The sequence below is a fragment of the Saccostrea cucullata genome, unplaced genomic scaffold, assembly GCF_032062105.1.
Source record: "Saccostrea cucullata isolate Sc308-1 unplaced genomic scaffold, CSIRO_AGI_Scuc_v1 ctg1154, whole genome shotgun sequence".
Classification (NCBI taxonomy): Eukaryota; Metazoa; Mollusca; class Bivalvia; order Ostreida; family Ostreidae; genus Saccostrea; species Saccostrea cuccullata.
The window spans coordinates 19,009-40,766 of record NW_026929930.1 but is presented as its reverse complement, the minus strand read 5'-3'; the positions used below and the strand labels follow the sequence as shown (position 1 = coordinate 40,766).

The window sequence follows — 21,758 nt, the reverse complement described above, 5'->3', positions numbered from 1 at the left end:
ATTTTAACTTGGTTAAGCCCATGCACTAGTGAAATTTATATGTACCCTCTATACAGCGAGTAAATGTGCAAAAAGAACACATTACAAGTCTAAAAAGTCTCGATTTGTAGTTATTAACCAAATTTACTATTATCTATATATATAGTGTAATAAAATAATTGCCACCTTGATTATGAATACATTCTTAATTAAAAATGTTGTCGATATTTCCATTTGGCACCTTACCTGTACTGCGTACTTAATGCTTATGAAGCATATGAAGATAATACTCAGTATTCAAAATCAAAGTCCATAGAACAATACAAAAACAGGAGCAGAGCAAACAAGAACCTCCAAAACACAAGAGGTGGGATCGGATATCATAAAGGAGTGGCCATCCTCTGCTGACCGGTAAATATTTTTACATTGTATATGTACCCATCAATTTAAGATCAATTTGCTTTTTTTTATTTGCTTTATCAAAATAGAAAAAAAGATTATGTTTAAATGCAGCAGTTTTTTTTACTTTCTCCTCTGCAATTTTCCACACATTTTGTCTGTGATATGCAGATTGAGTCTTTATTCAAAATTGTCTCGTGAATTGGATAAGTGATTGAAGTTGATCACAACAAACTATTTTAGAGGTGGGTTTACTCGTATGTTTTAGCAGAACTTCAAACTGTCGTAAATCAATATAGAAATATGACATTATTTCTTTTAACATTGTGCCGAAAAATCCAGCTTTGAAAAGCAATGCATCACTGAGTTCTTACATACAGGGTGTCCCAAAACATATGTTACTTTTTTAAGCCGTTATAAAAATTCTATGCCTCAAGTTACAATAATGAAATTTAAAATATATAATAACATTGTTATAATTTTTTTTTGTGAAGCATTCAGTTGCCATAATTTCCGTATTAATCAACAATTTTTTTCTTTAGAATAACATATGTCATTTTACACCATTTTCCAAATGACGTCCATTGAATTGAAATTGTGTGAACCCAATTCCTGAAGTTTTTATTTACAAAGCTGTGAATATATTATATATTCTAACAGTTTAACTCCAAATACCTTCATAAACATGTAAATTAGTATTCTGTTGAGGACTTTCATAACAAGATGTTGTTTTCGTCTGGTATTAATGAATAAAGTAGAAATTTTAGACCAATAGTGAAGTTTTACAATTTCTACCATCTCTTCACATGAAAATTCCATATCAAAATATGATGACGTCATTAGGACATCATAATAACCTGACTCTTGAATAGAAAGTTCTCAAGAGTTTGTCAGATAAACTGTATGCTGATACATTAGAAGTTGACAAAATATCTTTGTGAATGCTATTAATTTGATAAAGTTATAGGTAATTAAAAGTGTAACATATGTTTTGGGACACCTTGTATGTACTACATCCTGTATATTAGAAATTCAAATCTTTCTCTATAGGATATCAAATTTTTAAGGGAGTAACACATGTTAATTTAAGTATTTCTTGATTACTTTATAAGTCTTAAGTTGTACAGGTTTTGAAATAGCTGACGTAAGACAATGATTATAATGATTGGTCTTAAGACGAAATGTAAGGAGCTGATCTTAGGGTTGCGGGTTCAGAAATGTAGAGACCGATCCTTTATATGACACCGAATAAACCTATGTCCCGTGACGTATTATATTTTGTCATTAAACAGATTCCTTACTTGTCAATGTTCTTAAATGCCAAGTAAAGTTGGAACTGTTGGAATGAAGATAAACACAACTGTCCAGGCACCAGTCACAGTTTGTGATGAGCCCATAAAAGAAGTTGAGTCCTTCGTCTACCTGGGGAGTGTGGTGCATAGACAGTGTACATGTGACGCAGACCGCGACATCAGGTCAAGAATTGGCAAGGCAAGAACTGCATTTGTCATGTTCAAGAACATCTGGGCCTCAGAAAACATCCGTATTACCACTAAACGGCGTATCCTCAACTCAAATGTAAAGTCCGTCCTATTGATGGTGCAGCGACGTGGAAGATGACAAGAGGTATCCTGACATTTTGTAACACCTTCCTCAGGCGCATATGCAACATCCAATGCCCTGAAAGGATCTCCAATGAAGAACTGTGGAAAAGAGTAAGGCAGAAACCAATGGACATACAAATAAGACAGGAAGTGGGGTTAGATTGGACACACATTAAGGAAGTCACCATCCAGCATCACACACCAGGCCCTGACTAAGAACCCACAGGGCAAAAGAAAAGGATGACGTCATAGAAACTCCAGGAGGCGTGACTCGGAGTCGGAGGTAAAGACACAGGATATGACCAGACATGATGCCGCTAGAGCAGCTCAGAATCGTGTTCGTTGAAGAACTGTTGTTGATGGCCGATGTTCCTCACGGAACGACAGGCCTAAGTAAGTAAGTAAGTAGGTAGAGTTGGAAAATTGTAACCCTGCAACGTCTAGATAGGGATTTTTAACATCAGACAAATAAAAGTATTCTATTTTTTCTTACAGTAGATTAGTGAAGTTCTGCAGAAAGTAGAATCACAATTAGTTCTTGTTATATAATTTATTATATATTAAGTGAAGAGTGCTTCCCTTTTAATGGTTTTATCTATGATAAGAAGCTTCTGCTTGTTCCGTTGGTTTTAAATTATTATATATGCAAGGTGGTAGGTAGTTCTTTTGTAAAGTGTATTGGATTAAAGATGCTGCAAATACCTTAATCAGTTTTGCTAGCACGATATCCTTAAAAGATATTTTGGGGGTGCAGGGGGGAGGGGTGGGGTGGCGTAGATATATTCCACAGGGCAGGAGTCTGTGAAATTATTATACTGCTTGTCCAATTGTTTATTGTCCTGGTTATAAAAATATTCCTGCAATATCAGTGAATTTAAATAATTATCGTTTCTAAACACGTCACGGCTACGGTGTGTTTTCTGCATTATATACTTCTTAAATTAACAAAAATATACAATGTATTTAATAAAAGCATGAGATAAATTAAAGTCAATTGATTAACAAACAAATTCCAGAAAATTAATATATAATTTATTACTCAAAAACAGAATCGTAATGACAGAAATGATATCTCGCAGAATAGGTGGAATTATCAAATTATTGTTCTATCTAAATATACATGGAAAATCAATAGTTTTTGCTGACAAAAGAATTTTTTTAATTTACAAATTTATTGAACAAAAAAAATCTCCCTGAATAAAAGCAATGATAATTTTGTTGTACTTTCTAATTGTATATTGTAAGTCAATAGTTTTTGCTGAGAAAAGACATTTTCTTAATTTACAAATGCACATATAAATGAAATAAAAAAATTATGATGCATAATAATGATATGATAATATATATCTCAATGCTTATGACAATAAGCAATACACATCCTTGTGTATAAACTGAGAGGAATGTGATAATATCTTACTTTATTTACATGTAATTCAAATACCAGTAATTATTTATAACTTCGAATGGATTGATTTTTAACATTACTCTCGAGAATTTTTCACTCATATGGAGACGTCACCATCTGTCGGCGAAGGGCTTCAAATTTAGACCCATATATACTCGGCACTCAGGGCCAGTGAGCAGTGAGGGTTCTTTATCATGCCAGCGCCTACAGTGACACGTGACCTACGTTTTTAAGGTCATATCCGAAAGACCCGTGACTTTCACTTATGATGCTGAACGCTTGGTGAAGGAACACTCACTACCTTTTTTTACGTCTTAGGTTTGATGCGGCGCCGAGAACGAGAATCGAACCCCGGCCTCCCGATCACGAAGCGAACGCTCTACCACTGGGCTATCTTAAACGGTAACTTGGAACGGATGAACGGTTTTTCTTTTCTTCAAAGTGAAGTATTAAATGTAGATAAAAGTTAGCAGTAATAAAGGTATTGGAGCATTTGAAAAAAAAAATGTTTTTGTTAGTTTTTTTTTAATTCCTAACCATATGAAATAAATATTTTCGATGTTGTTAATTTATTAACTATACACAAATGAATAGTTTGTTATAATAAAAAAAAAACTTTTCTGCTAGATAAGCAAAAAATCATTTCAACATGAGCAAATCTTTCTTGATTCCTGATTATTGAAAAAAAATGTCTAAAGTATATTAAGCATAGCGTGTAAAAATAATAAATTATATCCAGTATAGCGTAATAGAAATACGAAAATAAAGAACTACAACCCACATGTGTGATTTTGTTCTAATGGGCTTTTTATGTCTTATCGGTGTGTCAAATACGTCAAAGACATTGAAAAAAGAGCTAGATTTTGGAAAATTGCATTGCTAAATGAAATATATTCCAATTTTATGTTACATAAATATTATTTTCAAACAATTAACCAGTTCAAATTTTAACTGTAATCTGCTTTTTTAGCGATCAAAAATGTTGTACACCCGCACATAACGAAGTCCCTCGACTAAAAGCCAGTGTTCTCGCAAAAATCAACTATATATTCCTTTAAAATGTTAAAATATTTAAGATTTATGATTTATAGAATGTTAATAGCTATATTGATTTTAGACAATTGCCTTATGATCTTACATGTAGTACAAGGTAAGCCCTTGAAACGAAATATTACATATTAAAGATACAATTATTTCCAACGTTTAATCCTATCTGCAGTTAACAATTCAACATTTTCATCAACGTTATGAACCGCAGCTTCCGGAAGTCCGATCCCCATGTCTAAAGCTGTACGTTACCAAGTGTTCTTACAGTTCCTACAGTTCACCTGAAATTAAAAAAAAGATACCCATGAATTAATTACACATTCTTCAAAAAATATTAAATTTAGCTAGATCACCTGGAATTGATGTTAACCAAATCAGAAATTAGCGCTAAAATTGAATAATAAAAACAAAGAAAGAAAGATATTTGAGTGTCAATAATGTACCGTGCACAAATGGTTCAAGCATTGGATAAAATAATCAAAAACGTAAAAAGGATGGGGGTCTGCAAATTAATCATCAGATATACTTTTTAAGACATTATATATTAGGCTGTCTATTATCATTATATAAAAACTTTCATACATTTTAATTTTAAAATTCATCATTTTTTTATATATTCATATGGAAATCTTCTTCTTAAGAAGATCAATCTAGTCTAAAACTGGCCACAACCACCGTTCCTCCCAAACCACGTTGTCTTTTTAAGTACAAGGGTTATGTGACGCTGAATAACGTATATATGAGTTCACAAAGCTATGGTAAGAATAAGTATTAATAACACAAAGATACTTTTTTCAGATATCATCATCATTTCTCAGAGATTTATAATTAACTTGTTTGAATAACTTTACCATGTATAGTGAGAGGATTTTCCAAACTTTTGCCGAAAGGTTAAAATAATTGGTATACAATATAATTATAAATAAGGCGACACAAAGCCTTAAAATTCTGCACCAAAGAAAATTCATTATTTCTAGAGCTAAACATAAAGCCAATAAAAGATATGAAGAAATGAAAGTTCAATAAAAGATATATCAGTTTTCTGCTGTTGCTAAGAATCATATGAAATTAAATTTCATAATACAGTATAATAAATTTTAAGAAAGAGATTTATTAAAAAAAGTACATATTATTCATGTTTTTCTCTATTTTATAAGCCAACTTGTTTATTAATTCTTTCAATCTACTTACCCTCCCCCCATATCTCCAAAAGTTCTTTTTTGTTTATTCTTTTGTCGGAATGTACTTTGCACCTAGGGCATGGTGGGTACTCTGCATACATTTCAGAAAGTTCTTTCTCAGAAATAAAACGCTTTTCGTCTTCTTCTGTAATGAGAATATTTTCACATGAACAAGGGAAACCTATCTCGTAATCTACATTTCCATGAAATGTTTTTGTAAGTTCTGCTATTTTCTTTTCTATTTTGAAACGGATATCTCGTGTTCTTTCCGTGCGTAGTGGTATGTCATTTCCTGATGGAGTGAGCACCTGCAGTTGAATCGATGTTTTGTTGACTGCAATAGCAACGGTATGATACTCATCTTTTTCAGATCCGCAGAAAAATGCAATATTTTTGTAAACCTCCTTGGCTTGGGTATCCAAAAGGGCGAAGCAAGCAACAACAAGGCGAAAGAAAAAGAAGTGGGGTAAATATGTCTTGAAGTAAAATGAGAGTATTGGTGTCTTATTCAATTTTGTCCATTGTTCCCCTTTCTCAAATTGACTTTTGTTCATGCTTGGGATATAGTAGCATTGACTTTCTGTCGTATCTTTTCTATTCATTTTTGCAAGGATGCCAAGTTTCTCCATAAAAGGTGTTATCCTATTCAGATATTTGGCATAAGTGGAATCATTTCCAATATCCTCCCAAATTTCGAGCATCAAGGACTCTGTTATCATACCATCATCAAAATATTGATCCCAATCTTCGTGAGAAGCCATTTTTGTTGGCACATGCTTCCGATCAGTTATAATGTGTTTAAATGCGTCAACAAACCACTGTATGTCCAGAATAATGTCATCACCTAAATCTGGAAAATACAGAATCAATCCAATTTCGTGATAAAATTTCAGAATATCTCCAAAATCATACTCCGTTGAGTTTTCTATGAATTTCTGAAGCTCCTCTTTAGATAAAATTTTCAATCCTTCACGTTTTCTGTCTCGAATAATTTGTTCAAAATCAGACCACTGCTTTGGTACTCTTTCTCCCCAGTGTGGAAGGGATTCTGCAGTTTTTGCAATGTAGCGTCTAAGTTTTTCAAGTTCTCGAAGCTCATCTTGTGATCTTTCTCCTGGAGGAAGTTCCAGCTCAAAATCTTTACAAACAAGGTTTTTAATATTTCCTGGTATATGTTTGCGTAGTTTTATGAAAAAACTTCCATATGCAGAGGCATCCTCTTCACTGGCCTAAAATAGATAGAACAATCAGCCTTGCCAATAAAATAAAGATTTCCATTCCTCTTTATAAGAATCACAGATAAAATCATCAATAAATACACCTTTCTCCTTCTTTATTTTCTTCTCAACTAATAAAATCCAAATGTTGACAACTCTACAGTTTTTGTTATGGTATCTCATGTCTTATACTATGTTGATTATACATGAATACCAAGTGAGAGGCTGAAAATAGTATTTATAGGCAAATCAGCAACAGGATTGTTTGTTTCTTGTTAAACGTCTCTCTCGAGAAAATTTCACTCGCATTGAGACGTCATAACTTGCTGATGGAGAACTGTTAATTCACATTTTCTAGGGGTGATAAAAATTCGCAAATTCTCCCCGTATCTCGAATCTTCATTACCGCAATACAAATCGAAGTGCAAAGTCTGCATACGTTCAATACGTAGTCTTAAAAGAGCATGTGTAATAAAATTATTTGTTCTATAGTCATGACCTCAAACAGCAAAAATGTCATCATTATGTGGTAAGTACATGTGTGAATATGACCTATGGTAAACAATGTTACTTGTATATAAACCCCCATGCCCGCAGTCACACATTCTAACGCATATACCATTTCCTATTTCTAACGCACAATCACGCATCTACCGTTTCCCCGCAATCACGCATTTTCACACGCTTAATAAAGTTCATTTATTTAAATCTTCAATTTTTTGCCAAATTCCAAATATTTTATACTATTTTAATCTCATAAAATAAAAAAAATATTTTCCAATTAAAATATTATGTCATGCCATTAGTTACGCTAAATTTATAGAGAAACTTTATCCTGCTAGAAAGTGCTTGTAGGGAAATGGTAATGTAATATTTCTTTTACATGAGGATTCTGTTTATTTTGTTAGTTGTAAAGTGTTAACAACTCGTTTTAATTATAATTACTGTGCTAATAAATAAGTATAAACAACCATTTATTAACACATTGAGCTACTTTCATAAAAAAATAATTAGGACTCCGTTTTTAATGTTCAGTTGATAAAAGAAAAATCCGCCCACCCGAACAAAAAACGTAACTCAAGGTGGGTGTTACAGATTAAAAAGGTATGCTAACGACCTCTGGAATTCCAAAAGGATCACGTTGTACTGTGAGTATGTCGTCTTAATATAGTTTATGGTTTATCTATGTTTAAAGATCGATTAATATTCGATATCCTCACATTTTCGTTTACATAAATGCTAGAAATCATAACAATTGGCCAGAGGACATTAAAGGTCACCTGAGTATCATTTGACAGTTTTCAAACAATTAAATTTGCATTTGTTTTAAACCAGAGCCAATAAAATTCACAATTCTAAAAGAGTTAGCATCATTATTATTCACTTAACATGCTTACTCTGGTTTCTTTAAACCAAGAGATAGATCAGAGTAACAAAGAGGAAGTGCATTTGCATGTACACTTTGTCTTAATATATGTAACCAGTCATGCACCCCGCACCACTGGAAACACTGACCTTGGGGCTACATACATAAAATTCTAGAAATTTTATTATATTATAAATTTTATTACATTATAAATGGTTAATTAATACCAAACATTTCAAAGCAATATGTAACCCCCTCCCAATAAACCTGACCCAGTTGCCCTTATATTTATCATTTTGCTAGATACACTTTTGTCATCATAAATATATATACGTAAAATATAGCTAATAAAATGCTACCAAACATTGAGGCAAACTTTAGTGTTTTATATCTTGAAGTTTCATTGAACGGTGAGTTTGTATTACGTATACAAGTATGCCGGAAATATTTCGAACAGTTATAGGACAGGTGTTAATTTGAATACAGATAATAATAATAAAAAAACATTTATAAGAGTTTTTAATTGGAATAATAATTATACATGCATGTAAATCTAAGAAATGTTATGAAAATGTTTAGGAAGTTTTTTAGCTACATGTATATGAAAAAGGTTTTTTTTAATTTAACTTATATTGGTTAATGCAAAAATAGAGCCTAACCCTTACACCAGAACCCCTAACCCTGAGGCCATGAAATAATATTTTTTCGAAGAGACACCGATACTCTAAATCATTATAATTATGAACTTATTTTGTTTAATGCCCATGCAGGAGGAGAGGAGATTTTCATAAATATAATGCACGTTTACTATAATGATATATATATCCCTTTCTCAAGAGGGACGTTAAACAATATACAATCAATCAATCTATATATCCCCACTTAAACACAGGAACCGATGACACCGACCCAAGGCCATGCAGTTTACAAATTTTGTCACTGCTCGACTCGACTGCCACGCCTCTTTGTTCAATAAATTTCTTACAAACAAAGGAAAGTACTGTAAATGTAACAATAATCCTTGATTAAGCCTGTTTATGTTCTTAGTGCCGTCTATTTGCATTGCCTTATTATATTATAATCAGACTAACACTGTATTTGGAGTATCATTTATTATTACTATTTTTAGTAATCAAGGCAAAAATATTCATCGAAGTCAAAAACCCATAGACAGAATTCTGTATCTTAGCCAGTAATTAGTGTGGTCTACTTTTGGTCAGCTTATATTGAAATCAGACCAAAACTTTCAAAATGTTTCAAAGAAATCTAGAATGGCAATTTGATTAAAACAATCCTTCACTATTTCACACATTTTAAAGACTTTCAGCCGTTTTGAAAATTATCTTGCGTTTCAAATATCACCAAAATTCAGTTATACCCAACAAACGCAAGAGCATGTCCTTTTCATTATTATGTACATTCAGTTTCTATCAATTTATATCCCTGATACAATAGTATCTGATATATAAGCATACCTTTGAATTTTTGTAAGAATCTTTATGTGTTTCTAGTACAATGATAGGTGTCAATGTTTTCCCTTGTTCACTGCTTCCGGTAATATGATGTATTCTTTGATAACCTGTGTAACCGTCTTCCTTGCTATATGTTCTAATTGTCTGCAGCCAGAAGGTGAAGTATTCTAAAACATATATAAAGATTTTTATATATATTTCATTAGCATAAAAATACTAGTGAAACTATATTCATGTATTGTGACTCATTTCTAGAGATGAAAATGCAATTACTAGTAAATAATTATATAAAAAATGCTCAAATTCACGACATTAGTCACCTAGTGCAGTCCATTCTTCAAACAGGGTGCCCTTAACACAATTTCTGTCATCTTGTTCTAATTTCGTGTTTAAGTTTTGGGTCATGTCCACGACTAACAGATAGATTGCTCTATGTGATAAGTAGACCTGGTGACAGGCGTAATAAGCTGCCTGTCCTGCGAAGTCCATCACACTCAGTAATTGCTTTACGTAGCTTTCTGCAAGGGGAGCTGTATAACTTTCATAGTCTAGGGAAGAAAAAAACTTTCATGTTCACAAATATCGCAAATTGATGAAAACTACAATTTATCATTATTATGTTTTGATCAATATCTAGTACTGCATTCTGATTGGCGTGAATAGCCAATCAAATACAATCAATTTTGCAGGAACACGAACATGTATATATATGAGCTACGTGCATGTGATTTGTTTTGTACGGGTGAATTTCTATCTTAAGCATTTGTATACGAGATTCAGTAATAAATTGATAAACAGCGGCAAAAATGCCAATGTTTACTTAAATTTGGAGATTTTTGTTGCCCCATAGCAGTAGATGCACATCTATAATGTCTAAATCAAGTCGAAAAAGACAGCAAAAATTTTACTTCGATTGATTGATTTTTTGTTGGTTAACGTTCCTCTCGAGAATTTTTCACTCATTTTTCACTACTTGCCGGTGGAGGGCTACAATTTTTTTTCCTATGCTCGGAACTAAGGACCTCATGCAAAGGACCGATCTCCTCGTCCCACAGTGGGATTTGAACCCGCGACGTAAGGATTGACTCCTTTCTTTGCGACTCTAGAGTATACGCTCTAACCACTGCACCACGCAGGCGACAATATTACTTCGAACATTATGGCATTTCTTACAGACAAAGAAAAAATCAAAGGCATTTTTTACAAAGGAAGAAAAAATGAAAGGCATCTTCATTTTTACCACAAAAGCAATAAGGATTATCAATGATATTACTTTTGAATAAGTCTTGGTTCAATTCACAATTGTGCCTTATTTTAGTATGAATAATAGCAATATGTTTACCAAACAAACAAAACCCTGCAATTCGTATATACTGCACTTGATATTATAAGCAAATAAATAGAATCCGTGGAATTTTTTTGATAAAGATGGCTGCATGGGTTTAACGAAACATTACTGATTTTGCCTTTTATCGATTTATATATTTCCTCTTTTTTCTTTTTCCTTCACCCCTTAAAAATCGTGTTTGTTTACATACATTTACATGTTACATGTTTATGTATTAACAAACAAACCGAATAAAGTGCTGTTATTGTCATCTTCAGATTGTCTAATAAGAAACAGATCCTGATGAACGTCCAATCCGATAGTTGTCTTTGTTGGTTGTCTGGTTTCCCTCCCTTTCTCTCTCTTCAGATTACGAAGTACAGTTGTCTTCCCTGCTCCTGTACAGCCCACGAGGAGACACCTCGCACGATACATAGGGACATTGTCTTCTTTCATATTGCGTACAAATCGTTTTCTTTCTTCTAAACCCCATTTTAACACTTCTTCAGGTATGTTCACTAATGATTAAAAGAGAAAAAACAAATGTTAGCACTGCTCAGGACGACATCGGTTAAGTATAATTAAGGGTAATAAAAAGCTTTACACAATTAAAAAAAAATAATGTAAGCCAATGAACAATTGTGTATTTCCAATGTTTATTTAATACATTCCAATTACAGTTTTTCCGAGATCGTATAGTTTTCGTATATTTAAATGTGATTCGCATAGACCAATACACAATAATGTTTACTAGATACGTTCTAGTATATAAAAGTTTTAAGACTGAACTCCAAATAAAAAAAAAAATCAAAGTCCAAAAGATTGATTCCCAAAAATAGAATGAAATAGTGAGTAATTTAAGTTCAAATCCGGGAATATTCTTTTCTGAACAAAACAGGGTATTTTGTGCTCAGTGGGTATCCATGATCCCGGATAAAGAATTACATTCCATTGGCTAATTCGCCATCACCAAACACCTTCGCTTTGTCCGTTGGTCTGTCCCCGTTGACCTATGAACCCCAACATGGCACCACCCTCAATTACAGGTAAATACATGTTACTAATATCTATGGGCTCAGCCCTCATCTCTGCACCACAGGAGTTCTAGCCTTAAGCTCTTTTACTTATTTACTTCAAAGTTCCCAATTTTATTGCTCTTAGTCAAAACTCTTAAAAATACCATTGTATTTCCGTTCAAATTTTATTACTTACTATCGATGGGCTTGATTGGTCTATTCGGATCAATTTCATTACAAATTGATCTTACAAATTATAGTGCATTTGAACAAATCAAAATCCAATTTCTTTCGACAAGATAATAATTGTTTACAAAATAAAGTCCACTTTCCAATAAAAAGTCAGCGAATTTGCATCACTAATAATACACAATCTGATTTAATAAACTTTTATATCAGTTTACGTTCACCGCTAATAACTAAAAATGATGATGATATTAATATTGTGTAAGTTTTAAATGTTCAAATAATATGTACGTACTAAACCCTATAGGTTTACATTCGTCCCCACACACTATGAAATTTTCCTTTGGAAATTTCTCCGTTAAATTCGGAACATAATTTTAAACTTAGTCACAGTTGTTTTCGTTCACAAGATAGGAAGTAAATCCGCAATACTGTTAACTTTTTATTAAAGAAATTCCTCAGTTTTTGAAAATTATTTAGTCACAATTGTTAATTCTATACAGTAATTTTTTTTTCGGACGTCTTTTTCTTGTTCCCGAAATAAAGTCCAATATATACGGTTACATTGATTACATGGGTCTATTATATATGTCCAATATATACTCACCGTCAATGAAAACGCAACACTCTAATTTTAGGGTGAAAAGTATATACGGGTTATAACTATATACCAAACAATTTAGGACAACTTTTACTTTGCCAAATCAGTTATTTAATGGTTGAATGGTTTTCATTTCATTACCGTAAGCTGATTTTTAGCCCTCTTAACAGATAACAATTAAATAAAACACCCCCCTTTCTGACCATTTAATCAAAACATGCTAGTCCGCTATGAAAATTATACTTGTACGCAGTCCGATTTTTACCACCCATTAGGTTTATCAACGTCTTTATCTGAGCGAAATAAATATTCTTGGGCATTTTTAATTGCCTGTTGTTCAGATACTGCGGTCGAATTTTCTCTAACTTGGCGTAGTGTAGTAACTCTTGGACTTCCGGTCAAGAAAATGTTATTTATGCTATTGAAACACATGAGCCTGATGAGTTGTGATATAGTGTACATTTGCATCTGCAGCTCTTTTTTTCTTCATTTTAAGAATTTCCAGCATTAGCAATGAAAATCAGTCATTTTGAGGAAATATAGGCATCACATCCGGTAAAAAAAGAAGGATTTTTTCCCGGCCCTTCAGTACAATACTTATGATTAACAGTTTCAAAACCTTGAAAACCAAAATATTGTTTAAAATTTTATTAAAAAATGCAAAATTTGATTTCTGTTAAGAGGGCTAAAAAGCAACTTCCGGTAGAGGAAAGAAATTCATTCAACCGTTAAATAATTGATTTGGAAAAGTAAAAGATGTCCTAACTTTTTTTTGTACATAGTTATAACCCGTATATACTTTTCACCCTAAAATTAGAGTGTTGCGTTTTCATTGACGGTGAGTATATGTTCACCTTACAATTATAAGTGAATATTAACTACTGTTCACTATTGGCGCCTTCACTACGCTTCACTACACTTGTTCGCTTTGGAACCAATGTTCTTATTCCACACTTAGGTATAGATTAAAATTTAATTTATTCCACAATCATATTTAATAAGTAACATAGATCACCGTGATACTTTTGAAGTTTAGGCAGCGGATTCAATCCTGGTGATTTAGTAGATGACGGAGTGCATTTATCTCCACTCCAGACGGTAGTATCGTCCTTCAAATTAGAAGCCATCATGTATCCCGTATTTTTAAATTTGAGTCCAAAGGTTAAGTCCGAATTAAAAAAAATGTTCTTCAACGTCAAAATTTGTAATTGACTTATTAATTCTTGATACATCCATTTAAAAGTACACCACAAATCAGCAAATATCATTAGTCTCCAACGTTTTCCTTATCTGTCAGCATCTCCAAATGTCTGCTATCATCAGTCGTATTCCTCATTTCCACGACTTCTTATGATATCCACAGTCTTCTCAAAAACATTAACTCGGTACTATCCTTTTCACAATCGCATCCTCACAGCGAATTCAACTCCGGATTAGTAAAAACACTTATGACGGCCCATTAACACTGGGTCAGACGTAATCATCGTCCTTGGTACCAGACCAACGTCATATTAAAAATTAATGCCTCAAACTTAGTCTACGATGAATTTCAACGTATTGTTTGATTCAGTGTTGCACCTTTCTCGAGATTTCAAAACTTCAAAACAAATCTAGTCAATTTTCAAATTCAATGATTAAAAATTATTATAATAACTCTGACGTGAACTTCATTACCATTTTCTCTTGCCTGCCCATTACAAGATATTGCTTAATAATTTCCCTTTTCTTTTTTTTTTAAATCAACATTGTTTACAAGCGAACTACCATCACTACAACACTTATGTACAATATAATTAAATGCATTCCTTGTGTTTTAGAAATTCAATTTTAAGATGATTTCCAAAAAGAAAATTCCAGTATTATTCACTTTTTATAATGGTAACAGTGAATAAACATTACATGATAAAAGTTCCTCTTCAAATAAAATTTTAGATATTTCCTTCATTTTGATAACTGTTTCCAAATAAGCCATAGGCATTTTTTAAAACAAACCAAAAGAATAATCCAACACATTTCCGAAATATCAATTTATAAAATCAAAACTTGGTTAGGCTACAGATACTTCTGGGTCAGAAAATTACGTCCTACCTTGTCACATTTTCCCTCTGCGTTTGACATTTTAGTTATACTTTGCATTGCTTTGGTCATGTTGGTCATCGGTATTAATATGACCATGAAGGATTTCGTTATTCCTGGTTCCGAGCATTAATTAAATTCACAGTCCTTTTTTCAGTTTTGATCAGAAAGGTTTACAGTACTTAGCAAATCCCGGACACGGCACCAAATGGACTTTAGCTATGTAAGCCAATGAACACGTGTGTCGATTTCCAAAGTTAATTAAATAAATTCCAATTACAGTTTTTCCGTGATTGTATAGTTTTCGAATATTGAAATTTGATTTTCTGATGAAAACAGGGTTTTTACTTGCTGGCTGACTTCTGGGTCTTCTTGGGGAGGAGCACAGCCTGAATGTTGGGCAGGACACCGCCCTGGGCGATGGTCACACCGGACAGGAGTTTGTTCAACTCCTCGTCGTTGCGGATGGCCAGCTGCAGATGACGAGGAATGATTCTGGTCTTCTTGTTGTCGCGGGCGGCGTTGCATGCCAACTCCAAGACTTCGGCGGCCAGATACACAGGGGCTCCGGCTCCCACTCTCTCAGCGTAGTCCTTTTTTTCAGTTTTGATCAGAAACGTTTATAGTACTTAGCAAATCCCGGACACGGCACCAAATTGACTTTAGCTATGTAAGCCAATGAACACGTGTGTCGATTTCCAAAGTTAATTAAATAAATTCCAATTACAGTTTTTCCGTGATTGTATAGTTTTCAAATATTGAAATGTGATTTGCATAGACCAATACACAATAATGTTCACTAGATACGTTCTAAAATATTAAGGGTATTAAGACTGAGCTCCAAATAAATAGATAAATAAAAGTTCAAAAGAATGATTCCCAAAAACATTATGAGAGTTAGTAAAAATAGAGAATGTAAATTTACATGAGCATATTCAATTTGTCGGCACTCCCAGGTGTGTTATAGAACCGAAGACATCTAAAAATATTAATTCAATGCTTAAATGGAAACATTTTCAAGCATAATGTTATGTGCTTAAAGCTGAGATGAATTCCTAAATACATGGCATTTCCATCACTGTATGAACTGTTTTAAAGCCATTCTTTGTATTGCGCCATAAAGTTTCAGATACCTTGTTATCACATTGCCCAACTAGTTGATAAAACTTTTGGTCGGCCATTGTGGCCCTGCCCTAACCCCAGGAATCATAATTTGAAGAAAAAAATTGAATCTACACTACCTGGGGATGCTTCCATATTAATATGAGCAATTATGCTGCTCTTGAGAAGAAGACAGGTTTTTGAAGATTTTTCTTATATATTTCTATATAAAACTTTGATCGGCCAATGTGGCACCGCCCTACCCCCAGGGGTTATGATTTGAATATATTTGAATCAACACTACCTGGGGATGCTTCCATATAAATATGATCAATTATGGCCTTGAGAAGAAGATTTTAAAAGATTTTTCCTATATATTTCTATATAATACTTTCGGTCGGCCATTGTGGCCCCGGCCTACCCCTGGGGGTCATGATTTGAACAAACTTGAGTCTACACTGCCAGGGGATTCTTCCATATAAATATTAGCAATTATGGACTTGCTGTTCTTGAAAAGAAGATTTTTAAACAATTTCCTATATATTTCTATATAAAACTTTGGTCGGCCATTGTGGCCTTGCCTCACCCCTGGTGGTCATGATTTGACGAAACTTGAATCTACATAACCTGGGGATGCTTCCATACTTGAATCTACACTACCTGATATATCGTCAACCCCTTTTTTACAAGAGCTGAAATTAATGATAATTTACTATCTAAGATTTAATATCGAAATTGCAATTGAAATTGAATTTAATGTTGCAAAATGTAGGCGGGAATCAAGAGTTACAATTCGTAGTTCTTAAAAATATTCAAAATTTACATACCTAAGCGCAGGTTCGTTACATACATGTACCAAGGTTATTATTTTTATCAAGTTCACGTTAAACAGCTTTGCATTAATAAAAAAATTATATTGGGGTCATATTATTTAATCGTTCAAATGAATTTGACATGAATGAAAAAAAAAATCTTAGAACTAGAGGAGGATATAAAAAAAATCCGATTTGACACTTTTAACTTTTCTCATGTCTCTGTATATGAATCTATGAAAATATTCCGAATGTATTTATAACGATTGTTATAAGAACCCTTTTCTAAAGATTGCTAATCATATGAATTCACCAAAAAATGCTAGCTGCAGATCTGTCGCTCTCCGAAAAAAATGTATTGATAGACCGAAGACTATCAATATATATTTTCTCGGAGAGTTACAGATCTGCAGTTATTAAAAAGTCTAATCCCTCTGGGAAGTTGAGAGAGTGGGGTGATAGCTAAAGGCATAAATACCTTTTGAAAAAAAAATATCTAATTTCAGAACAAAATTAAAGTGATAAGGAAAAAGAGACTGAAATCTATCTTGGATATGCTAATCCATTTTTATACAAAAGTAATACTTACACTTTTTGCTGATCCTGTCATGAATCCCATCGTCAGACACGGTACAGTGTGTGATGATGTCCAGCTGTAGTTTGTCTATGAAAAGGTCGTACATCTTCTCTGGCTTCTCCGGTAAATACAGACATCTCTCTCCCTCACTCCTCCTATAATCCCAGGACCGGCAGTATTCTGATATCACGTCACGTGACGCCGTGGTCAGACAAAACTCCAGATCGCTCTCCTCCAACAGACACTCCGTAACAAAGGCGTACATGACGTCATGCCTGATGTCGTCTGATATAAACGTCATCACACCATTATGTGTTTCTGTGATTCCATCAGGAAGATCTACCGAGTCGTCATCAGTAATATTATGGAAATATCTGTCTCTGATTTCCAGTGTGATTCTGTAAGATTGTTTATTGAGATTCAGCTGATATTTCTCTGTTAACAGTAGAGAATACAGTAGACACCTGACACCCGGTGGATTGTTACGAAGTTCACCTAAAACACAATGAAGAGTAATCAACATACGAAGGGTGTTCAATAAATAATGTCATTAGCTCGATTACATACATTATAGTAGTCATATGACATAAAGCTTGACTTTCTCTTATTATTGAATCTTTAATGAATTAATAACAGTTTATGTGACCACTTTTCATCACATAGTTTTATCCTGAGAAGCTGGGAAACAAGGGCTACTCGAGACACTGCATTATAAATGAATGGTAAAGAATCAGTAAACTAGAGTGAAAATATAAGCTACATTAAAGCTGCAGCAAAACTTGTGAAAAATCCCAAAGAAATATTCACTAAAATATGTGACATTTACAGCAACCGAAGCCTGTTTTATAGACAAATTAGCAGGTGGATTTCAAAAATAAAAATTTATATAATGGGCATCAAAAATGGGTACCCTCCTTGCCAACAAAAATTATAACAACTTATGTAATGTGTGCCCAATTTCAACCAATAATATTTGATGTAGTTTGATTGACTTTGAGACACATAGCAAATTTGATAGACATCATATCGGATATAGTTTACACTTTTTTTTAAGAAAGTTTGACAGTAATTAAGCTTGGTACTCGAAGGTCACCCTGTATTTTGAAAAATTAGTGAAAACGACAGCGTGTACAAAAGTCTTAACAATTATTTTAAAATATCAGTAATTGTAATAATCCACGTTTGTGTTATATTCAAACAGATTTTGAAACATGAATCTCTTGCTTAAAACTATTTAAACAAAATTAACCATAAGATGTACTTGATAAAAACGGCGAATGTCTGTCAAGAGCAAAGGTATGCAAGAGCACAAAAAACAGATTTATATGCAATTTTCTTAAATATTAGTGGTATTATTGTTCAAATTCGTTTTTGGGGAGACAGTTTAATATCTGGAGGTGTCTAAAAAGCAGTTTATTTTGCAAAGAAATAGAAAGGTTTATCAGAGAAAGGACCCAGAATCAGGAATCCATTACATTGAATTTCTTCATGACAGCATTTAAATCCATATTCCCTAAAGAGTAAAGGGGTTAACGGGATAAACAGAAAGTTAATGTTTTTCACATTAACTATATTTGCCAGATCTTTGACATTTTGACGTGTTTCTATTTCCAAACTTGAATAGAACACCTTTCAGAAGGAAAAAACAAGTCCGGGAAATCTTTGGATATGCCATTTTCCAATATACTAAGGGTCATACCCAAAAATGGTTTTTAATTAAAAACAATCAGAAAATGGATAAAAAATGTTACGGACATGTGTTTGAATTAAAATAGATTAATAAGTAAAATCATTAAGACTAAATCATTGAAAAGCGTCGTTTGCTTCTTTCTGAGCACCAATGACATTATTTATTGAACGCCCCTCATACACTGTACAAGATATACATGTACTTGTATAATTATTATATATTATATTTTAGGGTTTTCTTGTTTATTTTTTTTCTCTAATATCAACGACATAATATAATTCTATTTATGCGACATCTAGTATTCTTATCTGCAGCAAAAAAACACTCTTTTATTTTCAATGGAGCGATCTGTTACAAAAGACTGAAACAGTGAAAATAATATTTTTAAAAAATTGTTTCATTTATATAATTTCTCGTTGATAAAATTATAATTATTGTTTATACATACTCTTCTCTGTTCTAGCATATTTTTGTTTTACCCGTACCAATTTTGAACAATAAGTGTTCGCCAACTGGGATTATCTCGCCCCCCCCCCCCCTCTTGAAAAGAGGGATATTATGTAATGATCGGGATGTCCGTCCGTCTGCGTGGTGTATTGTATTTACATGTGATCGGACGAATGGGAGAGTCTATAAAAGATTAATACGTGTAAAACTGTAATGAGTTAAGTCTTATGTTTACATGTTTGTATTATTCAAATAAAACATCACTGAACCTTTCTTCTTACTTGGTTTTCTGTAAGCTTTGTTGTCGATTATATAAATATCATGGTGTGGATGTAGACCTATACAGGATCTCACGATGTCAGGTCTACTGTATCTCAGGAGCCACGTCACGTGATCTACACTGTCATGTGATCTACCTCTGTAATGTACAGACTCCCCTTCTCTTCTTAGATCTATTAGTAATTGTTTCCTTTTATCCTCATCCTCGTTCAGTTTATTGTATGGAATATTCACTGTCAAAAAAAAGTAAATAATGTATAATATTAATATTGTAATAGTACTTTTAAAATGAGTATTAATAGAAATATAATTTGAAGCAAGAACGATAAAAGAACCAATTGAATTTAGTTATAAAACAAATATCCACTCTTTACAGCATGAATGTACCTGACATTGATCAATATCCACCATAGCAAAATATTTACAGCTATGATGACTCTGTCTAATTTATATGAATTCAATAAATTTCTTCATTGAATGAAAACATCCTAAAATAACTAGCATTTCTTTTCATTTACTTACATATCCTGTAAATTGTGTTAAAAATTCTCGTGTCCTTCATGGTGACGTGAGTCAGTATGTTCATCTGTAGACGGAGTATCAGTAAGGCATCAAAAATAGGACCACGCACACACTTCTCTCCAGGTTCTCTGTTGTATCTCCGTGATCTCAGGTACACACTGGCTGTGTCATAACTACTGTAATAGAATGGTATATCACGGCTTCTTGATGCTATTCTATACATTGTCTCATCTTTTGTGTCCTCCGTTATCTTGTCCTGATCTTCCCAAAGGTAATCACGTGACTTCAGTCTGTCCAGGGTCTGCTTTGCTTCCTCACGTGTTACAGGATTTCTATAACCGTACACTCTCCGTCCTATCGCATTAAGCTTGTCCAGCCACTCTGTGTCAGTGAAGTCAGGAGGACCGGAGTCAGAACACAGAAAACAGAATAACACGGCCACCTCATCATCAGTCAGTGTGGAAAACTTATCTAGAGAATGTGATGGATTATTGATTAAAATTAATTAATATTAATAGTTTTTGTCAGATCAATCCTTGCGTATGTAAAGTTTTTATATGTAAATGTGTTTTGTTTGATTTATCTTGTGTTGCGGCATATTATAGTACTCTTTGTACAATATGGATAATCTGTGATGATGATTTTTCCTTGATTACTAAGTAAAATGTAGAAAGCGCTATTATAAATAAATCAAAAATTTTTAAGACTTTTATATGATCTGTAGAAAGAAAAAAGCAAGGTTCGCGATCTAACCTATAAAAATAATCACTAATTACATCTTTGCCTTTTCAAATGAAAAGGAATAACACAGTGTTATTTTCATAGGTATATGTATTACGTTTTTTTTTATTTACAGAAAATTTCGGTCAAATTGATAGGTACGTGAACTCGTGTGCTGTAAGCATACAAATATACAGAGTATGTAACCCTTTGTCCTATTGGAACAGATGCAGGCCTTTTTTCCATAGTTGGGTCCACATTAATCGTCTACAAATGTAATCATAGTCGTTTCTATTTTTTGACGAACTTTCCATCCACACACACGTACTATCAATCAACTTCCATATTCAGATAGTGAAAAGGTGGGAGCGGGGTTTCCAAGCAAGGTCAATTCTTCGTTTTTAGTTATAAAAAAATCAAGGCTGAAATCGTAGGGAAAGTGTGTAATCAATATTTTTAATTGGGATTTTTTTATACCAGTATATGCTCTATATTTTTATAAATTATTATTTAATGATTTAAAAGCGAAACTCTTCTGATCAATATTTTGTTATTTGTGACAAGACTATATCAGAACAGAGGTGGATCCAGTAGATTTTGAAAGGGGGGTCAGGGGTCAGTGCCCACCAGCACTCATGCATAAATTCACCAAAATGCTGCATCTACATCCTCATTTACTTGTAATATTATATCAGATATATACATGTGTGTATGTTTATGTTTGTATGTGTTTA

At 33.1% G+C, this 21,758-nt stretch overlaps 1 protein-coding gene across 1 annotated transcript; it reads right to left on the bottom strand.

The window, feature by feature from the left end:
- Window positions 1–3,887: 3,887 nt before the first annotated feature.
- Window positions 3,888–20,914, bottom strand: LOC134282481 (uncharacterized). Its single transcript, XM_062764889.1, has 8 exons — window positions 20,305–20,914; window positions 19,785–20,015; window positions 17,379–17,861; window positions 11,246–11,515; window positions 9,991–10,218; window positions 9,674–9,837; window positions 5,626–6,844; window positions 3,888–4,715 (listed from the first exon to the last, which is right to left on the bottom strand). The coding sequence occupies exons 1-8, from the start codon at window positions 20,525–20,527 to the stop codon at window positions 4,705–4,707; spliced, it is 2,829 nt and encodes a 942-aa protein (XP_062620873.1). The 5' UTR covers window positions 20,528–20,914; the 3' UTR covers window positions 3,888–4,704.
- Between the last annotated feature and the right edge of the window lie 844 nt (window positions 20,915–21,758).

Excerpts from the sequence above, each read along its gene's own strand:
- LOC134282481 (XM_062764889.1), bottom strand. The coding sequence starts at position 20,527 with ATGTATAGAATAGCATCAAGAAGCCGTGATATACCATTCTATTACAGT. Across the intron at positions 10,219-11,245 it reads CAATAACAGCACTTTATTCG|ACTATGAAAGTTATACAGCT; the intron begins GTTTGTTTGTTA and ends TTTCTTCCCTAG. Across the intron at positions 9,838-9,990 it reads TGAAGAATGGACTGCACTAG|AATACTTCACCTTCTGGCTG; the intron begins GTGACTAATGTC and ends TATATGTTTTAG.